A 23,080-nucleotide genomic window follows, 5' to 3' on the forward strand; every position below is an offset into this window, starting at 1 on the left:
ATCGGCGGTACCCTCCACAGGCTTGAGTTTTTTCTTCATGGCTAAAGCCTTGCAAGCTTGGATATCTCTTTCTTGCTGAAGGGCTTTGACGGCATTGGGTAGCTGGCTTTCTTCTTGTTGAGCATGAGTTAAGGCTGCATCGATTTCTTTCAATTCAGCCAATAGAGCTGCCTTCCTTGCCGATAAATCCAAGATTTTCTGCTTAAGTGCAGCACCCGAAGTCTGCAAGTTGACGATGCCCTTGTGCTTCTCATCAGCGATTTGTTTCAGTTGTAGCATCTCTTCTTTAAGTTGAGCTTGAGCTGCTCTATCGGCAATGCGCTGAGCAGCCCGTTGATATTGCAGTTGGCGGCTTTCTAAGTGAGCTGCTGGGAAGAGTATTTCTTCAACATCGGCAGGGACCTGGCCACGAATTGTTTTGAAAATTGCCTTTGCGGGGTCCGAGTCATCTACCAGTTGGGCGGTACCTTGCTGTAGCAAGTTCAGGAGGGTTTCCAACTTGGATTTAGTCTCTGCCGATATTGTTCCTAGTGCAAGGGAAGAACTTGTTTCCTCTCCATCATCGTCAGAAATGTCAATGGCAAAGGAAAATAGGCTGTTCGGGGAATCTTGTTCCTGAGAGAAAGACAAGGAGATCAGTCAGGGGTAAGTATGAGTATTGTAAAATCAGATAGGTTGATTGGTTTACCTGTTTCAAGGCAATTTCCTGTGCTTGACTGGAGGAAGCAACCTGGAGTATGTCGTGTGGATCGGCTGAGCTTGCCGATGGGATATCCTCTGTGACTTCATCGGTGGTGGGCTCTTGAGGTATGATGACCGATGACATTGGGGCAGATGTAGGGATCGGCATAGACCTTTGTCGTTTTGGCTGTGCTTCAGTATCTGTTAAAGCTTTGCGCTTTGCTTGAGCATCGGCAACGATTGGCTGGGGGGCATCGACACTTGTTGGTTGTGAAGCTTGGACATCTGGTACGTTTGCCGATGTACCCAATTGTTGCTGCAAAACAAGTGTAAGATATGATATTTAACAGATAAAATGTAAAGTCAAAAAGCTACCTCTGAAGGGGTGGTACTTGATATCGGCGGAATTGCCGATGACGATCCAGTAGCAGCTCTTACCCCCTGATGATTAAGGTTAATACAGTTTGTGATCGGCATAAGTGAAAATAAACAAGGTTGTTACCTTAAAGGCTTTGACCAAGGTTGTAGCAGCGGCCGATGGAGTAGCCCTGGATGTAGCCAATTTGGACTTAGAAGTGATGGTCTTGGTACGAATCTTCTGGTGGGTCAAAGCGGCTAAGGTGGGAGCGTTGTAGCCGATCGGCGATGTTGGGGAAACAGGCCGGAGATTGAAGGGTTTCCCACTTTTGCTCACCGATGGTGCTGGGTTGTTAACCTGTTACAAGAGAATCAGTTACTGATGTATGAAGGGAAAAGCAGAAGGGAGTTAAAGGAAACTTACCGCGTCGTCAGGGATGGCATATTCAGGATCGATCATGTGCCGATATGTGTGAGCAGAAGTTGCGAACAGTTGTTCTTTCCACTCTCGCCACCATTGCTTGTATGACTCGGTGATGAAAGATATTGGTGTCCAGGTGGATATATCAACATCTGTAGTATCGGCATCAGGAGAGAGTTGTACTACCTTGTTCCAGTCTGTTCCGCAGGTAATTGTTTCCCTGAGTTTGATCACATCGGCAAAGCAGAGTTTGATTGGCAGTTGCCCAAAAGCCAATTGGCGGGATACTGCCGATGGGTTGTAAAATTCATATGTAATGTTGGTGTTTTTCCCGCTGCCGAATGTGTTTACTGGAATTGCCCTGGGAGTGATGATAGCCATCATGAGCTCATTATCTTGATTCAGAGTGTCATTGGCAAAGTTGAAAAGAAGGGGAATCTGTTTTCTTCGTCGATATAAGGCACCCAGGCCCTATGATCACGAGAAAGACCATTGTAGAAGCTTTGAAAGAATCTGCCGATTTGGTCTTCGTTGGCTTCTATTCCAGGAAGGACAATTATGGCTTCACCAAAATTGAGGGGTGAGCGTGTTGCCGATTCATCATCCCCGAACACATAGTCTTCAGCAATTTCTCGTGGGAATTGTTGAGCAAAAAAGTCCCATTGCAAACGTTTGTGCATATGGGCATTCAGCCACATGTTGACAAACCACCACGGGCCTCCCAGATTGCCGATGGGTTCGCCAAGCAAAAGTTTCTGAGACACTTGATGAAGAAGATGATAAGTGGAGCTCAGAAGGTATCGGCCAAGAGGAAACCTTACGCCATTAGCCAAAAGTTCAGCTGCAGGGAGGAAGGCGTTGGTTGGTCCTACTGATCGACCACAGAAGATAAATTTTTCTAACCACATATTCAGGAATGTGGCATGTTCCCTCTGGCTAAGTGTCCCGGTTTTCTGGTATTCTTGAATATATCCTGTCCAACCGCCGATGTTGCGGGTATTCACCCTATATTCAGACTTTCTACCATAGATGGAGCCTTCATCGGCAGTTGAGATGTCCAAGCCAGTAAGCATGTGGACATCGGCAAGGGTAGGAGTAGCTGGGCCATGTCCAAACATAAAAGTATTGGTCGTGTCTGACCAGAAATAAGCAGCTGCAATTATCATTGATTCATTTTTTTGCATATCGGCAATAGAGAGCCTGATGCATTGGTCTAATCTTCGTTCTGCCCAGTATACTTGCATCGATCTATTAACCCTCAAGTACCAATCTTTCCACCCTTTGGTGGTTTTGGGCCAAGATCGGAATGTGTCTTTCCACAAATTCAAAGAGAAATTTTGGGCTCTAAAGGGGATTCTGTTAACCTCTGCATTGATCAGATCGGTTGGATCTGGGTTGCCCATTGGTCCAAGGCATTGGACATGCGGCTGATCGGTTGGGATAACTAATTTGTTGCGCAGTTCCTAAGGTTATGAAATCCAGAAGACAGAAGAAAGGAAGAATCACCAACTGAATGAATTTGCAAAAAGATCAAAGTAAAAGGTAATGGAAGTGGAGCGAACCGTGGGGACGTCGAAGTTGATGGCCATTGTCTTGAGGAAGGTGGAGGTACGAGCCGGAAACTTGAAGTTAGCGCTGGAGAAGGGTTCTTGTTGGTTGAGGTCGCGCGGTTGTTCGTCGGAGTCGCCGCCGGAGAGAGAGAATGCCAAGGATTGGAGGCTGAAGATAGAAAATGAGGGTTCCGGAGAAATCTATTTATAAGCCGCCCAGAATAAGGGTATTTTGGACTTATCTCTATGTCGCGCGCATATAGGTCAAGGCGGTTCAGAGGGATATGGTAACTGTTCGCGCGATAATCAGGGGATTGTACAGATGAGTTGATAACAAGTAATCATGACTTGGAAGGGATATCGATACATGATATTTTAATTCTGAAAATGGCAGCATTATCATGTTAAGATCTTGCCGATGGGTTATTGTTTTGGTATCTCAACCGTAATCAAGGCAAGAGTGGTTGGCGATTGTGCGATATTTACTGAAGTGCGTGAATCAAAATTAGATTTGATTGGATTTGATAGCAAATCAAGTTTTGGCTTGGAGAATGAGTTACGGTAATCGGGCAAAGGCAAGCGTTATCTGGAGTAAATTTCGGAGCATTAATGGTTTTATACTCCGAAATTGGGGGGCATGTGTTGACACCGTTTTTTGCACGTGTCAAAATAATCGGAGTGGACTAATCGGCAAGGGGAAAGTTATTGAATACTTTGATAGCCAATGAAAGCCAGTTTGTAAAGATGGTTGCCGATAGCTGGTGATGGTCGATGTAAAGGTTGATTTGGACTCGGGCGTTGCCGATGAGGTTGGAGGTGTTATTGTCGATGCCGATGAAGGGAGGCTTGAAGACTACTGCCGATGAAACAGGGAATATGCCGATGAAGGAAGACTTGAAGACTACTGCCGATGAAACAGGGAGTATGCCGATGAAGGAAGACTTGAAAACTACTGCCGATGAAATAGGGAGTATGCCGATGGGAAGGAGGACGGTGAGATTTCCATCGTAATTGAGGCGGACAGGGAAATAGATAGGAGTTGATTTCCTTTTCTGTATTTGTTAGGTTATGATTCATGTAAGAGTCACGTGTTTCCTTAGATATGGGATTGGTGTCCTAGTTGTGTTTGGTTGTGTCTCTTTAGAGCAGGGTATAAATATGGAGTAAGGGGCAATGTAATAGAAATATATATCAATCAATATCAAAACCAACTTTTACTCCTATTTGCATCTACTTACTTTTCGGCGACTTCGTCAATTTGCATATTTTTCCTTTTTTACGAGTTCTCATTGATTCGGCGAGCTGCATCGCTTCAGTGCGACCTTCGGCGATTCTCGAGTTCCGCGTGAGCACCTCTTGGCCGTGACTTCCGGGCGTATCGCTGTTGTCAGGACCAAAGTGTTCGTATCTTCATCCTTGTCGATTAGCAGGTCAAATCGACTGGCACGCTTTGGATATCGATTCGGGTATTAGCCCTTTGTGTTTGCAGATCACTTTTGCATCAACAAGACTCTTTTAGTTTACTGTTATGGAACGACTAAACGTTTTCCTTATGAATCAAGTCTGACAGAATATAGCCATTCTGTTTCAAGGAGTCAGGGTTGGATTTAATTATACAATACTTTAAAAGAGCTTGACAGCTAATGATTTTTGGAGTTTTATTAAAGTTTTAGTACTTGGATTATCATTTGCTATTTTCAAAAACATTATTTGTTATGGAATTTTGGGCCCCGATGATTAAAAGTTAGCGCTTAATTGTGATTGATTTTGGATCACCACCAGGATTGATAGCCGGTACTAGCAAAGTATCACCTTTAGAACAAAAAAATAGCAATCCCAATTTAGCCTAAGAAAGCAAAAGTTGGTGCGGTACGCATCGCCTATAGTGCAAAAATAAAAAGGAAAAACAAGTCGCATGAGATCAGCTCAGGAGTGTGCCATGATCATCATAAGACAATCTCTAGAAAATATTCACTCAGATTCGAACAGGGGATTACACAAGGGGGGTCAAAAGATTTTAAGATTGAGTCCCTAAATACAAACTATTGGTCGAAGAAAACGTTGTTCATGATCTCTTCGGCCGAGGAAGCATTTGCTACGGCATCAGCGTGCTCAGCAAAGGCCTCCACCAACTTGTGATGATCATCACCATTGGTGAAGCTAGGCTGGTGCCACCAGAGCTCATGCCCAGAGTTCACCTGGGCGGTGGTCAGGGCGACCGTGGCACCATGACGAACGCCATGGAGAGCGACTTCCCAGACGCGTGCAGGGATGTCCCGAAGGTGACTCACCACCAGATCGCCTTGGGCACTCAGAGCCCCGGTAGCATTGTTCACCGCCAGTTGACAGGCTTCCAATTCCTCCATCAGGGTTGTAATAAGGAAAGAAAAGAATCATCAAGAAGAGCATGACAGAGCAGAATGATAAAAGGACAGACAAGGTTTCTCCTACAGATCCTACCTGTGATCCTAGCGTCAGAATCTACTAGCCGTGCCCGAGCAGCACAGCTCTCCCCTTCCACATCAGTGAGAGTAGTTTGGGAAGCAACCAAGGCGGCCTCTAGGCGCTCAGTTTCTTGGGTCGCATCCCAATGATGGCCCAGCGCCTCATCCTGTTCATAAAGATAACGTCGGGCGTCATCTCCATTATTTGAGTCCATGGAATCAATGGAAGAAACCATCGATGCCGCTGGTTGAGCACCTCGAGCTGCAAACCTCACTAGCATGTTGTGAGTACCGACACAAGAGATGGTCCTGTAGGGTAATGGATGGGAAGTTTTGAGTACGATTGAGCATACCCTAGAAGGCCAAGATGTTGACGCAGAGGGAGATCTTCTGGGATGTCGCCAATGGGGCGGTTGTTGTCCACCATTGAACTTGGCTAAGAATTTGGTTTTCTGATCTAAAGAAGGAAGAGTTGCATAGTGGCAAGAGTGAGGGCGACTGCAGATCTGACCTCTTGGCTATCCCCTAGAAACGTATATTTATAACGCGGGTAGGATCATCGGGCCGCGTCGGAATAAAGTGCAGTTAATGGGAGGCAAGATGCCATTCCAAGAATCAAGAAGGCCGCATGTGACCAAATGAGAAAGCAGTGGTTGGGCACGAGAAATTGCCATTTTACTAGGATTCTATGCTTTTGTTTGGTTCCGGGCTATGGATTTGAAAAAAAATCGTTCGCTGCAATTTTATGCTACCATCCGAACCCAAAGACTAGCCCTAAGGATTGATTGGTTGGAGGCAGTTGCAAGAAGCCAGTTTCAAAGACTGGGAAGAGTCATTGGAAGTCGATCGCTAAACAATAAGGGGATTTATACAAGATAGAGAAATGCATCGGCTAAATATTTACACCGAGTGTCACAAAATCATAAATGCATAAGGGACCGGAGGTTACAAATGGTTCAAGTTACGTTTGGAGCATCAAAGCGGATGGCGTCAATCTCTGCAACCGCACCGTCACTCAAGTTCTGGGCCACAGATTTTAGGGGGAAGTTTCTCAATGCGGTTTCATGTTTACGCTTAGCCCTGGATGGTCTGGCCCCAAAGAGTTAGTTGATTTTGTCCAATCGGCTATTTTTGGATCAAGAACCTAAGTTGGAAGTGTTCTGATGGGATCTCAGTTATCAGTTCAGACATTATCGCTGAAGGAAACTGGTGACAATAGAAAGGAACATTCAAAGCCAAAACACGAAAGGACATGTGCCAAAGGAAATTTTATTTATTCACTGACATGACCCTATTTACAATCTAAGGACTGAAGAAAATGCGATTGACGATTCCTTCGACCGGGGTAATGTGCGCTACGGCTTCAGCGGCTCCCTCAAAGTCGTCCACCAACTCATGGTAGATGTTGGGGTCCTCACTGCCTGGGAAGCCAGGTTGCAGCAGATGAAGGTCATGCCCTGAGCGCACCTGGGCAATCGTCAGGGCAACGGTGGCTCTGTGTCAGACGCCATGGAGAGCCACCTCACGAACATGCACTGGGACATCCTAGAGGTCAGCCTCCAACACACCGCCCCGGGCATTCAGGGCCTTAGCCGCATTAGTTGCCACCAACTAGAGTGCCTCTAGTTGCTCCGTCAGAGCTACAACAAAAAGAAAGAGATCATCAGGAGAAGGTCAGGGAAATAGAGTAATAATCAAATACAGAGTTGTCTCGAAGGACTTACCCACAACTCTGGCATTAGATGTCGCCAGTTGTGCCCAAATAGCATTGGTCTCCCCCTCCATGGAAGTGAGGGTGGCCTAGGAAGCATTCAGGGTGACTCTAGACGACCGCTTTCATGAGTCGGGGGAGTCATCAGAAGATCCTACGATGCCATCGATTCGGCATCTTGGGCAGCACCAAGAGACCCTACCGCATGACGATGGGACTAGCATGGGATATGGCTCTATAGATCAAAAGGAGTCTATTGAGGGGTCATTGAAAAGAACAAAGGTGTGAGCAAGGTCTTACTCAGCCTTGGCGGCAGAGGCGTTGGTGCATGGGGAGCTCTTCCTCCAGGATATCATCGGCAGGGTGCTTACTATCGGCCAAGGTTTTAGAAAAAAGGAAGGGTGGTTTAGGTCTAGAGAGGAAGAAGTTGCGCGGCGACGAGAGTGGAAGCAGAGCAAATATGATCCCTTGGCTATCCTATGGGGTATATTTATAGCCAGAGTGGGTCGTGGATATTTTTGAGTTGAGAAGAAATATTGGTTTAGGGAAGATGGAAGGCCATCTTGGATATCAAGGAGACCATGCATGGCCTAATAAGAAGGCAGTAGTTATAGAAGCGGCAGTCTTGAAAGTTTTATTCATCAAGGTTATTTACAGCTTCGTTCAAATCCGAGCGCGGACGTGAAATGCTATCTGCTGCGATTTTGTGTTTTCACACATGTTCAAAACACAGACCCTAGAGTTGACCGACTAAAGTTCAATCGATTAGTTAACGAGCCAAGCTTGAAAAGGTAATCAATCTAGGGAGTTGATCACTGGTGCAATGGTCGATGGTAATGGAATGGACCTAAGGAGTGTTAGAGTATTAGCTAAAAGCATGAGCCAAATTGGGGAAAAAATGGCTCAAGAGGCTAAGAAAATATGATCCTTGATCAAGAAGAGCCAATGAGATAAATCTACAAGAAAACTGAAGAAGTTAGCATTAGAGCAGATGGTTGAAAGTATGGCACATGCAACGGCCACAAGGAAGTCATTTTGGAATAAAATCATTTTATCCTAAAATTGGGGGGCATGGGTTGACACCAAAATTTGGTTTGAGGGAAAAGGGACCCCGAGGACGAAAATTATCGAGGAAAGCCGAAATATTCGACCAAATCGGCTAACAAAATTTCCAGTAAGAGCGACTAATAAGATGATATCATCATTTCAAGGGAATGGGCCCTATCGGCAGAGTTAACAAGACATGAAGCAAGAAGATGCGTTGGGCTCCATAGAAGGGAAAGATTGGAGTCCAAGTTATCCTAAATTAGGAGTTTTGTCTTCTTTTCCATGTTTGTAACCGGTCTTATTCAATCAGGACTCATAAACAAGCCTTGGGTATAAATATTAGACCCCGGCTATTGTAATAGACATCTCTCATTGATCAACCAAACAAGTACCTTTACTTTTTGTCTCACGCCACCCCTTAGGAGTAGGAGTAGGGTAGATTTCGATGAGTTCTTTGGGCAAGCAGGGCTGCATTGGATGACCTGACCTCTGACTTGTTTGTGAGTATTCGTCATGACTTATATTGTTACTTGCAAGGCTGCAACAGACGTCTGATCTCTTGCGAGTCACGATATAAGTTAGTTATCAATCTATATTGTTATTTGTAAGGCTGCAACAGACGATTGATCTCTTACAAATCACGGTATAGATTAGTTATCAATTTGTATCAACCTTTACAAGGCTGCAATAGATGACTGATCTCTTGTAGACGTTGGTACTAATCAAAGTTATTGATATTGTGCTAAATAGTTTACTATTTAACATAATATCACCAATTGTTTGATCTAGATTGAGATTTATTGGTTTTACTATTTTGATCTATCGTCCGCTAGTTATCATCACAGTTAAATTCGATTCTTGATGTTAGATCATGTTTGATGACTAATCTATGTCAGTCTTGATTGTACATGGTGGTTGTTTGAAGTCGTGTTCCATTAAGAGATAGATTTATTGATCGCCAGTGTCCGGTATGACTCCGCTATTAATGCGACATCAGCTGACTCGACCTATTGATAGCGTGTCACATCGGACATTGTTGGTTAATAGATCTATCTGTTAAGAAGAACATGGCGTCAGCCACCCGCTATGTCCCCATCGGTTATTTAGCCGATGGCTTAAGCTTCCACGCGTATGACATGCCTTCGTGATTCCTTTGCGATATAAGTAGATCTATCGACTGCTGGCCTCTGATCTAGGGTCCTACTGTCAATGCTACATCAGACGACTCGACCTATTGATAGTACAATAGATTGAGTCTAGTTGTTTATAGATTTATTTGTATCCAACGGATGAGTGATCGTATGCTATACGACAAGATCACTGGAATTGGCTATTTTAGTCGATAACCTATTTTGTTGAGGATGTACTGGCTGTTTATATGCTTTCACTTATTTTTTTGTCATGGTTAAAAGCTAGTATGTCTCTCACATGTATGCTTACACGCCTATCCTTACATCTTTTGCATATTTTCATGAGCATCGGCTAAGTTAGATCCATGTAACTGAGTAAATAATAATTGCTAATATACTCATTTTGCTTATATTATATCGTGAACATGCTAGATATCGACTCTCTAGTCAATAGCCTTATTTCATCAGCTACTTAGCCACATATTTAGAACTATCTGGACAAACACCGGCACGTTGCACCTTAAATTACTGTTTAATTTTCTCCTTGTCAATTGCAGGGTCAAATTGAGTAGCATGCCCTCGGTCACGACCATCCGGTCCAGTGTCCACCTTAAGTCCGAAGAGAGCTCGGGATCTGCTCCACGTGGTTTCTCTTGGCTTGTTGCGTGTGTCGGCGGCCCCGTCACTTTTCGCCGTCGACACATACAAAACACTTGAAACATACATCTGAAACAACTAAAACACTTGAAACAAACATTTGCAACATAGGCGGGAGAGGCCGGGGCTGGTCGATTCTGGCCGTCAAGGTAGGAGCCGGTGGCGAGCGAGCACTGCCAGCACTAGCTACGCTCGTGGGTGCCCTAGGCTCGACCGTAGATGACCTGAGGCACCCCGACACGTGCACCCAACAACCATCGCTAGGGGCAGCGGTGACCCCATGGTAGCGGGATGTCCTGGCAGTACTGGGGTTGAGGAAGAGGTTGGGGGGCACTGTGTAAGCTGAGGGAGGAGGCGGCGTGGTTAGCTTGGATGGAGGAAGGAGGAGCGGTGGCGCTCTGTGATTTCTTGGAGACATGGATGGGAGAGAGAGACGAGATGGAACATGAGAGGTCAGCCTGGGCAATCGGTTTAACCGACACATCGGTTCAGTTTCTTCGGTTTCCAAAAATTTTGGTTTCGAGAAACTAGCACCCGATCGGGTAGAAAACAAGAAACTGACAACTTCGGTTTTGATTTCTTCGGTTCATTTTTCGCTTTAAACCGATTGATCTCACCAGAACAGAGAAGAGGGAGAGCGAGAAGCATAGGATCCCACCACCGCTCCTCCGCTCGTTGATCCTGCCACTGCCGGCTCCTCCTGCTCACCGATCTCGTCGCTACCGCTACTACTACAGGCAGATCCCGCCGCCGTCGCTCCTCCTAACATAGACCCCACCACCACAGCGCTCGTAGAGTCACAGCCACCGCGCCATGCCACCACTAGCCCGCTCTGCTCCGCTCCATAGGGTATAGGCTAGGGTTTGGAGTGGCTTGCCGCTCCCGCTCGGCCGCTCGCTCGGTTGTCTGTCCTCGCGTAGGGGTGGCAGTGGGGGGGAAGAGAACAGGGGTGAGTCTTGAGTCGAGAGGGGTGGGGAGTGGCTGAGTGGGTCGTTAGCTAGGACTTGGTGTGCTGGCGAGAGGGAGAGAGTCCTTGGTGCGCTAGCGAGACTGAGAGGATAAGTCTGAGTGACTACTTGAGGGGAAGGTATCGAATGGGGTGGATGTAATACGTGGATAACGTGAGGCCACGTAGCGTTTGGAGGGACTCCCAGCATCCGGACACTCTAATCATAGCATTACCGTAAAAAATATTAAATATACATTAGGGCAATATAGGAAGAAAAAACAGCAAACAAGCTCCGGTTGAACTACGAAATCAGGTACACGATGCTCTCAAACTGTCAAAACTAGATAAATTTGATCCTCTTTCGACTTTCAAAGGTTATGCTCTATTTTGTTAAAATAAGAAAAGAAATGTTTTAAATTTAATCTATAAAAACTAAGAACTAAATTATTTTAAATTGGAAAAACACAAAACTAGTATTTTTTCTAAAAATGCATTTCTTTTCTTATAACCTATATTTTTTTTTGCGATTACACAGTACATAAAGTCATGTAGAGCTTTACACACAAAAAAACTCATGTGGAGCTTATTTATTTAATTTTTGTTTCTATTGCTTTATTGCCCATAGTTATGCTAATTATTTATTCAAAGCAAATTAAATTCAAATGACTCCAAATAGAACACCAATAGAAAGGTAGCATTTTTAGAATAAAATTGGCACTAGTTTCATATTTTTCTAATTTAAAATAAATTAGTTAAGAATTTTTAGACATTAAACTAAGTTTTTATTATTAAAAAATATATAAAACTACGTTTGAAACCAACCAAAAGACCAAATATTTCTGGTTTCAATAGTAGAAGGGCGTTCAATACCTGGATTTCTAGTTTTGGGTGGAAAATCGAACGATGGTGTAAGTTAGAGGTTGAAAAAAGACACTTTACCATTTTTATATTGAGTGAATTAGGTATAATACACAAAACAGCTTCAGTTGGAAAATATCATCTGGGAAAATGCCATCGAAGAATGTGTAATATGGGACCGGGCAGTACAGTGGTAGACGTTTTTTTAGTTTCACAGTGACGTGGGAGTATGATTACTCCGTGATAGTAAACTCTACCTATCACTATCAGAGTATCAGTAGCAGTAGTATTCAGTAATGCCGTCTGTCCGTTCCATTGATGATTAGTCAAAGCGCGATGGGGAACTTCAATCGCAAAGAGCAAATGATTTTCTGCCCGTCCACGGTAATGGGCCGGGCAACCGTCTTCCAAAGCCGTTGGTGTCTGGAGTCGTCTTTCGCAGGCATCTTACCGATGTATGCTACTCATTGTTGACTTATTCGATGATTAAAATGTTGCGTGGTTTATTTGTTATTTTGCTTCTTCACAGGGTTCGATGTGGCATCAAGTTTTCTTTGTGAAAATTGTCATTAGAGACGTGTATGGACAAAACATGTCTCCGATGACATGTATCTCATTAGAGACGTATTTTGGCTATATACTTCTGATAGAGGGTCATTAGAAGCATGTTTGTTTAATAAGCTTCACTGATGTTTTAACATCAGTGATGTCTTTTCACGCATCATTGATGTGTTCACGTCAGCGAAGTAAATTTTCAAACGTGTTTTCTCCATGTCTCTATTTACCTGTGTCTCTAATGTGCACTTCTGACATAGTGCCACATGTTCAATGAATTCACTTTTGAAATTTTGACAAAAAAAAAATTGAATGATTCGCCAATTAAAAAACACTGGGCCAAAGCGCCACCACCTATGTTAGGGAAAACCTGGCCGAGCCAGCCCAATTGGCCCAGGTGTCAAGAGGGGGTGAGGGGACTTTGCAGTTAAGCAGTAACTACAAAGTACCTTAGGATTTTTTGCGGTAATGATAGGATGCGGGCGTTTGTCCCTTCTGGCGACCCGCACCCCTACTCTGCTCGCTGAGCATGTCCGCACTCCGCTTCCGTATCTCCACAAAAAAAGACAGTGTCGCTCGTCTTCTCACGCAGCTACGTATGGCTGCTCGCTGCAGGCAGCGCACCCGTCTACCACGGCCTTCTCCAGTGTGGCGGCGCCGCACCTACGCCCCATCTCTGGCTGCTTGTGCGTCCCATCCCTGGCTACTTCGCGCCTAGCCCTGGCTGCTCCGCGGTCCACGCCACCATCCCGTGCTGCGCCTCCGTCCACCTCGCCCATCGCGGAAGGTGAAGCAGGCGTCTACGCCTGCGCCCCCATCAACCTCGCACGTCGGTAGAAAGGGGAGGCCTGCGCCTATGTGTACACTGGGCCGTTGACGTTCCCTGACTAGCGTATGTTGCAATAGTATGTTCAAGTGATTCAGATGTTTCAGAGGTATGTTGTAAGTTATGTATATCGATGTTACAAACGTAAAATCGGGATGTTGCACATGTTGTAATAGCTATACACGTATATTTCAAGTGTATGTTTCCAAATATTTCATTTGTTCTAGACATATGGTGCAAGTGTTTTATCTGGATGTTGTATATACATGCATGTTACAAGCATATGTTTTCAAGTGTTTACAGGTGTTTCATATGTATGTTTGCAAGTGTTTTATCTAGATGTTGCATGTCTTTGCAATTGTTTTCAAATGTTTTTCAGACGTTTTCGCAAGTACTTCAAACACTTGTTTCAGGTGTTTCATCTGTCTTTTTTATATGTTGCAACTGTTGCATCTGGATGTCTCAAAAGTAGATCGGGTGTTGCACATGGGATGCGCGTGAGAAGCGGCTGGCAGCGCGGGCCCATTTCTGGAGCGCTCGCTTGCGAGCCCAATGCGCTAGCCGCTCTCTCCCTCCCTGTTTGGGCAGCGTCCGAACACTAGTGTCCAGATCGGACGTCTGGGCGCTAGCAAGTCTGATTTTTTTTGTGGGTTATATGTTCTTGGTTGCATAGTCTTTTCCACCTAGACTCATCACATGTTGGACACGTATCCATGCTAGACTCACCACATGTAGGACACGTATCCATACTTGACACTTATCCAAGTATGGCCCCTAATGCACTGTTGTCTGTTATTAATACCAAACATGCACATATACAGTGATTGATATGGGTATAACCGTACGGGTGGAAACATATAGAGTGATTGATATGTTTATAAGAACCGAATAAAAATTATAGAGTACACTACCAGAGATGGGTTTTGTCTTGACAGCCAGAAACCCACATGAAAGTCCATAAAACAGTTAGGATTTGGTGGAAAGAACTAGCTTGATAGGAGTTACTTCTAGTTTCCATTGGTTCATGAAAAACCATGAGGAAAACCAAAACCGTTTGGAACTTTCATGTTTGGGGTAGTGGGTGTTAATATGTGTATTGTATTATAAAATGAATAGAGAGACCCAAAGATAAATAATTTTTGTCAAAGCAACTCCAGCATGGCGCCTACTTGAGTCCTCATCCTACTCTTAAGAGCTCATAGGCAAAAACCACACTCCACCAGGGCCCACACTAGAGCACTCAAATTTAAGAGGGCCCTCAAATTCCCCTCCCATCACTCATTCCTAGGAGCCCTAAACCAAGCCCTCAAATCACTGTTGCTGGCAGTTTCTTTGCCCTCTCTTCCTTCGCGCTCGAGATTTCTCCTCCCACGTGCATCCCGTGTGGCCCGACGACGTCCCCACTCCGGCTCTTTCCTCTCCCCATCTACGTGCTGTCGAGCAGGAAGACACCAGTGACTCCCCTACCTCGGTTCACACCAACGGCTCCTTCCTCGATGACACACCTAACGTGGCTCCTCCCCCGTGACTTCCCCGGCACGCTGCGTACTAGCAAGAGCCCTCCCCCGGCAACTTCCTCCCAGCTGGTGGTCACCTCCCGTGGCCAGCTCCGATCCTCCCCACCGGTGAACCTCCTGCGGCTAGCTCCCTCCCCTCCGGATCACCCCTTCAGATCTTTACGGCGGCCTCCTCTCCGGTGTGCCACCTCCCCACCATGTGCTCCTCTCTAGTGGGGAGCCCCTCCCGCCGCTTGGGTCCCTCCTCCCTGGGGAGAGCGCTCTGCTGTCGACGAGCGGGAGGCGGGGACACGACTAGCAAGCGTGGGGCAGCAACCTCACGAAGGAGAAAAGGAAGGGGCAAAGAGAATGACGAACAGGTCTCATGTGTCTGTGTCTATAAAAAAAATTCAAGGGCTCCAGTAGATGCAAAAAATAAGGCACTCAAAATGAGGGAAGGCATTGAATCAAGTTGCTCTTAGTTGTAGATATTGCACATGACTTTTAGTGCTTCTATCTCTTGAAATTTTAAACATGCAGTAACATGGACTAGTATACTTAACTAAAAGTAAGATCGATAGCTAGATTAAATAAAAGAGAAGTTATAAGGGTGAAGGTAACGCTTTCCTGCCCAGTACGTACTGTGAGTCATGAAATTTAAATCCAACTGACAGGATTGCTATACGTGTGACAACGTTGTAACAGCTTTCCAAGTACATATCTTTTATTATTCTTAATAAGATGGCTTGAAGTTGAAGCACACATTTCAGTTGCTCGCATCACACATAGCAACATCGTGAGAAGACTTCACAGATCAACACCCCAATTAAAGTTGTGTGACGGGAGATGGGTTAGAAACAGACTGAAAAAATCGTGAGGTTTTCCATGACTGCTACGGTGCCTCTCATGACAATTTTTTTTCTTGTCACCACTACTGTGAGGATTGAGACATGCGTAGACTCAATCCTGTTGTAACAGCTTTCTGAGTATATATTTCTTTTCCTTTTAGATTTGAAAGGATTCCAAGCACATTATGCTTATTTGTTGTGAGAGAAAAACACTGTTTGTTCCCTAAAAAATACTGTTGAAGTAGTGCCGAAGAACAGGGCGCATCTTTTCCATAAAGTAGGATATTTTTTTGAACAAAATGGCATGCGCTCTGTCTTTTCTTTACTTTTTTTTAATGGTGCGTCGTACCTTTTTTAAAAGGAACGGGAGGGGCAAAGAGCCAAAGACCCAACTGAAATGCATTATAAAGAAAAAAATAATAAAAAGAAGCAGAAAGAAAAGTAGGGGACGAAGACCAGGAGTTAAAGGGCGTACCCAGTGCAGAGAGCTCCCGCTCTGTGCGGGATCTCGGGAATGATGTCAGTGGCAAGCCTTACCCTCGCCTATGCAATGCGAGGAGACCGCGACTTCAAGATACAAAAAAATGAAAGAAAAATTATAAAGATTACAAAAACCTTTCTAAAAAAACTCGAGAAGCGGGGGAATGACGTCCCCACCGGTATTTCATTAAGAAGATCTTCTCACGTGGATCAAGAAAATCTCTAAACCTTAGTCCCACCCATATACAGCGGCATCGTATCCCTATGACACAGGACGACCACAGACGAGAAAATCTCCAAACCTCAGCCCCACCCATATACAGTAGCACCGCATCCCCATGAGACGGGACGACCAAAGATCTGTATTTTGGCGTGGGACGGACGAGGGGATTTTTTACCTTCAAGCCTGAAATTCGCCCTAGAGGGGAATCGAACTCAGGACCTAAGGGGTTCCACAGGAAGCGCTCGACCAACCGGTCTAGCATCCGTCCATAAACCTAAGGTAGGCTCCGAGTTTGACACTGTGTAACAACAGGGGAAATTCCTTAATAAATTTTAACTGGCACTTTGCTATTCCTTTCCGCCCAAATGCACAAAGAATGAAGAAGTCCATGAAGAATGGGATGTTGAACTGGACTTTGAACAATTCCAGAGCTTAAAATCTTGAGCATACTTGTGGGAAGTAAAAATTGGTAATGCTCTACTAGTAGCTTCTAGCAAAGGAGCGTGCATGTAGAGATGCTCCAGAATTTCTTCAGTGCAAATTGTGCATAGGGCACAATCAAAGTTGTCCAAGTACATATTTTCTTCAGTGTGCTCTACCTTTTCGGTAGAGTAGAAAAAAGTACCAAGGTCACATACTTGCCCCTTCAAACCGACCCTCTCCGATTAAACAAAAAGCACAGAACATCTTAAAAATCGATTCTGATCACATCACGGATGGTAACTCGTGACAAGACTTATATAACGCCGGTCAAGCAAGCCCCACTAGTTTTTGCTACAGAACGAGCGAGCTATAAAAATGAATTACTTCCGAGGTTTTTGCTAACGGGCTACCTTACCTGTGCCTGCGGGAACATGTAAGCCCTGGCGGTGGTTTCCAGTCTTTTCATGATATAAATTCTTCCCGTTATTGCTAGCTGTACCTGTAAGGATTGCGATATATGTAGACTCAACAAGCAATAGCTTTCTTAGTACATTTCTTTGTTTATTAAATTTTTCTATATAAAATAGATAAGATTACGAAACATCTCAATTACTGGCATCTTTTATGGTAACTCGAGAGAAGACTTCACAGCTCAACACCAATAAAAATGGCTAGACATTTCTGACTTCGTGAGAATTTGTAGAATTTATCCTTCTAGCACATGTCTTAAGACAATCGGCATGGCGTATCTCGTGATAGTTAACGTGAAGGAATCTTCCAATTAGTAATAGTAACTCAATAACTCATGACTTTTCTCTCATTTTTAGGCACGGAGACCCGAGAACAAGGACACACATCATTGTTTCCATTAATACATATAAAAGTGACAGGAGGAATAGTGGACTACAGAGTACGTACTCCACATCTCGCTCGGTTTGTCTTCTTGGCCCCAGCGACGACCGTAACATCAGATGCGACTATTGCCCTGAAATTCCAAGTCCAGTCGTCCTTCCACTAATACTAGCTCTACCGCTAGCTGGACTGCTTGCCCAACGCAAGGTGACATTTTTGTTATTTTTTTCTAGAGCTAGTTATTGTTACAATGTCAGCATAAAACTGTGTTGTCCTCATGAACAAGCCTTACACCTCCATCTCCTTAAACAAACCTTACACACCTCCCATACAAACCATGTGCTAGACCGGAGTGCTACTAGCTCGCACATGCGTTGTGTTCATGTGTTTGGCCGCCGCGGCACAAGCGCTGCCGGCCAAGGTCCTTGCCGCCGGGACCAGGGATGGGCTCCTTGGTGTCCCTAGGAATGCCTTCCTGGCGAACTGCCCCTCCCACTTCGGGGATGTCGAAATCTCGTACCCCTTTGGGATAGGGCCATGCTGCTTCCGGCAAGGCTTCGAGCTCACCTGCGACAACACAACTGGTTCCCCCCGGGCTCATCAGGTGACAACATCACCATGGGCTTAGGTGTGGACACCTACATGATCACCAAGTCCTGGAAGGTCCCTACTGAGGGTGTCATTCTACGTGAAAACCAATTGTATGTTGTTGGCTGTGGTGTCGAAGTATACATGCTCGGTGATAATGCGACGGATCTCATTGGTTCTTGCATGAGTATTTGCGCAGATAATAGAGAGACCATGGAGGGCGCAAACGTGGGCGACAGTAACTGTGGAGGGTTTGGCTGTTGCGCCATCTGGTCATCAAGAAGAGGCCGGCACGCCTTTACTTTTAAAATTGGCCGCCACAATACGACGATTCCACAATTAGATGAAGATCTATCCAGTATCTGTTGGAACCAAGAATCACAATCACAAAGCTATAGATCGAATTGGCTAGCCTAAGAACAAGAACGCGCAAGAACACTGATGAACGCGAACAGCAACTGTCAGAGGACAGTGCTGTTTTCCACTGATATGTGTGAGCAGTACAAACACAATAGGTTCAGTTACAATGCGCTATTGCGCTCTCCAAACACCCACCTATTTATACCAACAGCTAAACCACACTGTGACGCACACAGAAAATAAGAAAACAAGATACAAGAGCTTGTCGATGTAACTGCCTCGCTCTGGAACGCGACGTGGGCGCGGTCACCAGTCTGCTCGCCGCAACTGCTCCCACTCTTCCTTGTTTAAATTCAAACTTGCTGCTCCTACCACCACAGCTTCTGCAGCAACTCCACACACGTCATCACAGCAGCAAGCTTACATCAACATTCTCCCCCTTAAGCTTGATGCTCCTCAAGCTCACGGACACCGAGAAGGTGCCTCATCTCCACCAGTTTCACCACTGGCATAGCCTTGGTCAGAGAATCAGCCTTCTGCTCCAAAGTGCTAACTCTCTTCACAACAATCTCTCCTCGCTCAACACATTCTCTGATATAGTGATACTTGATATCAATGTGTTTGCTTCTCCCATGAAACACTGGATTTTTCATCAACTGAATAGCTGAATTATTGTCCACAAACAAAGTCACTTTCTTTGGCTTGGTTCTTGTGAGCTCACTCAACAGATTTCTGAGCCACATTGCCTGCATTGCAGCTGCTGTTGCAGCCATAAACTCAGCCTCACAAGATGACAATGCCATTGTCTTCTCTTTGTGTGAACACCAAGTGATCAAACTCTCATTCAGATAGAATGCCATCCCTCCAGTGCTCCTCTTGTGATCCAAATCACCTGCTAGATCACTGTCTGAATAGCCCACCAGGCTTTCTTCTTTCTCTTCTCTGGTATAGACAATCCCATAATCAGTAGTACCCTTCAGGTACCTGAGAATTTGCTTCACTGCATTTGAATGCATAATAGTAGGTTTCTCCATGAACCTACTAGCCATACCAACTGAGAATGCCAGATCTGGCCTAGTGTGTAGCAGATACCTGAGGCACCCAATGACCCTTCTATACCCTGTTGCATCAATGGTTACTCCACCCTTGTCATCATGCAACTTTGTTCCTGGATTCATTGGTACTTTGGTTGGATTACAATCACTCATCCCAAACTGTGAGAGCACCTTCTTGGCATAACTTGACTGTTTGATAGTAATGCAGTCCTCCTGTTGATCCACCTCAATTCCCAGATAGAATGACAATAGACCCAAGCCACTCATTTCAAATTCTGAGGTCATCTGTCTCTTGAACATTGCAATCTCTCCTAGATCCCCTCCAGTCACTATCAAATCATCAACATATACACCAAGAATTACTCTCACTTTTCCAACTCCTCTAGTATATACTGCTAGCTCAGTTGCACACTTTCTGAACCCCAGCTTCTTTAGACTACTATCTAGCTTTACATTCCAGGCTCTAGGAGCTTGTTTGAGCCCATACAATGCCTTGCTCAGCTTAAACACCATCTGCTCCTTGCCTTTCACCACATAGCCTTCTGGCCGTGACACATAAACATCCTCCACAAAGCTCTCCATTCAAAAATGCAGTCTTGACATCTAAGTGATGCACTTCCTAGCTCCAGTTTGCTGCCATCGCTAGTATCAATCTCACTATATCCAGTCTTGCCACAGGAGCAAAAACTAGTCTAGCTTTGTGCTTCACTATCTCTCCTTCTGCATTCCTTTTTGGCTTGTACACCCATTTCAAACCAATGGGTTTGTGGCCTGCTGGTAACTTGATTAACTCCCAAGTCTTGTTTTTGATGATAGACTAAATCTCATTGTCCATAGCTGCCATCCAGTTATCATTTCCAGCTACCTCTTGATAGCATGTTGGCTCTTCCATCACTGCTAACAAAGCATTTGTCTCAACTTCTGTGTCTGAAGCTAAATCCACTTCCACAGAGTCTTGATACACATCATTTAGACTCCTGAACCTCACTGGTCCATCATCATGATCAACATCCATGTTGTCATCCACATCCCCTTGATCTGAGTCTGCTCCATGATTCATAGAATTTTCTGCATCTGTTGCCTGAATGTGAACAGTGTCAGGCAGTGCTCCAGTCCCATGCTGAACTAAATTCTCTACATCACCTGTATCTTGCACTCCTCCAGATGCTCCCCCTGAATCATCATGTAGATGGTCATCCTGGTTATTTTCACCAGCTACAACACCATCCCACTGCTGAGCTGTTACTCCCACAGTGTCATCAATCACAAACTCTGAATTTTCACCAAATTCAGCATTCCACTTCCAGGCTTCTCCTTCTTCAAACACCACATCTCTGCTCACCACTATTTTCTTGGATTGTGGGTCATAGAGCCTGTGTTCCTTGCTTCCATCCTCCACACCAAAGTACACCATAGGTACACTCCTATCATCCAACTTTTTCAAATGAGGTCTAGCTGGTCTGACATGTGCCTTACACCCAAACACCCTCAAATGCCCCAACTGTGGTTTTCTTCCATTCCATGCTTCAAATGGAGTTCTACAGCCCATTGGCTTAGTTGGAAGCCTGTTCAACAAATGAACTGAGTGTCTCACTGCCTCTCCCCAGAACATACCTGGTACATTTATGCTTTTCATCAATGACCTTGCCATCTCCATGACAGTCCTGTTCCTCCTTTCAACAACCCCATGTTGTTGTGGTGAGTAAGGTGCTATCAATTGTCTCATGATACCTGCTTGTTCACAGATATCCTTGAAAACAGCTACCAAGAATTCACCTCCTCTATCTGATCTCACACACTTCACCTTGTGACCCAAGCTATTTTTTGCTTCTGCCTTGAACTTAGCAAATGCATCACTAGCTTGGTCCTTTGTTTTTAGGACTGAAACTGTCATCCAGCTGGTGCAGTCATCAACTATGAGCATAAAGTACTTATTGCCTCCTGCAGTCTCTGGAGTAATAGGCCCACACAAATCAATGTGTAACAATTCAAGTGGTTCATCTGCTCTCCACCTGGAAACCTGTGGAAAGGAACACTTTGTCTGCTTTGCTGCTAAACAAGACTGACATACCTTATCAGGGTGTTCTATCAGAGGTATCCCCCTGCCATCTCCTTCTCCACTAACATCTTTAGTGACTGAAAATTTACATGACCAAGTCTACCATGCTAAAGCCATTACACATCCCCAACATTGGCCAACAAGCACACTGGCTCAACTGATTTCAATTCAATTTTATATAATCTATTAACAGTTCTTTGCACCCTCATTATCATTCTTTCAAGACTCTTTTCACATACTTCAATCAAATCATCATCCATGACGACTCTATGTCCAATCTCAGTTAGTTGTCCAAGGCTCACTAGATTACTTCTAAGCATGGGAATGAAATAAACATCATAGTGTACCCACTGATTACCAGAAATAACCTAAAACAGTATGGAGCCCCTATCCTAAATTTCAACAGTTGAGCCATCACCGAAAGTCACCTTACCAGAAACAGTAGTATCCATGTCTCTGAATTTTTGTCGATCCCCTATCATGTGGTTGCTTGCTCCATTGTCCAGGTACCAAACATCACCAGATGACACCCCATCGTTGGTGTAGTGCAGCTCAGGATACACCTTCACCTCATTCAGAAACAACTCCCCCTGACAGCCATCCGACAATAGGCTATCTGAAGACGGGTGCTCAAGCATCCCCGGCAAAGCTGTTTCCGCGAGCAACACCGTGGGCTCATACTCCACCGCGCTGGCATGGTGAGCTTCCTCCTCCTTCTTCTTTGCTCCCGGACACCTATTTGCATAGTGTCCGTATTTGTGGCACTTGAAAATCTTGATGTGACTCTTGTCACGTTTGCCAACGCCATCCTTTGCCACGTCGCCTTGTCCGCCGCGACCACCACTGCTGCCACCGCGACCTCGCCCACGACCACGACTACCACCACCGCTCTCCTGCGATCGGCTCTTCCCGAACGCTTCCCTAGCTGCCCGCTTCTGCCGAGCCTCCCACTCAGCCTGCGTCAACAACACTTGATCGGTGTCAGACTTCACCGCGGCACCCGCTCCCCGCTTGGTGCGCTCTTCATACGCCTTCAACCAGCCAACCGCCTCCTCGAATGCCAGCTTCTTGAGGTCATAGAACTGCTCAATCCCCGCCACCACATTGACGAACCGCTCCGGCACTGTGCGAACATCTTCTTCATGAGTGCTGCATCATCGAGCGATCCACCAAGGTTGCCATACCGGACTGACATCCCCCACAACCGCCCGACGTACTGATCGATTGACTCCTCCTCCTTCATCTTCATGGCATCGAATTCACTCTTCAGTGTCTGCAACCACGCCTCCCTGACACACTCCTCGTCGACGAATCTCTCCTTCAATGAGTCCAAGACCTCCTTCCTGGTCTTATTCGCCGCGACTGGCATCAAGAGATCATCGGGCAAGCACTGAAGCAAGTGCGCCCGAGCCTTCTTATCCTTCACCTTCGCCGTTGCTGCCACCGTCACACCTTGCTCTGATGACTCCCCCGATGGCTCCATGATCTCCCACACCCCTTGGTCCTCCAT

The 23,080-nt window shown here is 45.3% G+C and overlaps 1 protein-coding gene across 1 annotated transcript; it reads right to left on the reverse strand.

Moving 5' to 3' along the window:
- Positions 1–20,328: 20,328 nt before the first annotated feature.
- On the reverse strand, positions 20,329–23,080 carry LOC136469501 (uncharacterized). The gene is made up of 3 exons (XM_066467671.1): positions 22,788–23,080; positions 21,999–22,719; positions 20,329–21,531 (listed from the first exon to the last, which is right to left on the reverse strand). Exons 1-3 carry the CDS (start codon positions 23,078–23,080, stop codon positions 20,329–20,331), a joined length of 2,217 nt encoding a protein of 738 aa, XP_066323768.1.

This window comes from Miscanthus floridulus, chromosome 8 (genome assembly GCF_019320115.1).
Source record: "Miscanthus floridulus cultivar M001 chromosome 8, ASM1932011v1, whole genome shotgun sequence".
In the NCBI taxonomy this organism is placed as follows: domain Eukaryota; kingdom Viridiplantae; phylum Streptophyta; class Magnoliopsida; order Poales; family Poaceae; genus Miscanthus; species Miscanthus floridulus.

Excerpts from the sequence above, each read along its gene's own strand:
- LOC136469501 (XM_066467671.1), bottom strand. The coding sequence starts at position 23,080 with ATGGAGGACCAAGGGGTGTGGGAGATCATGGAGCCATCGGGGGAGTCA. Across the intron at positions 22,720-22,787 it reads GAGGAGGAGTCAATCGATCA|CACTCATGAAGAAGATGTTC; the intron begins GTACGTCGGGCG and ends TCGATGATGCAG. Across the intron at positions 21,532-21,998 it reads ATACTACTGTTTCTGGTAAG|GTTTCCAGGTGGAGAGCAGA; the intron begins GTGACTTTCGGT and ends TCCTTTCCACAG.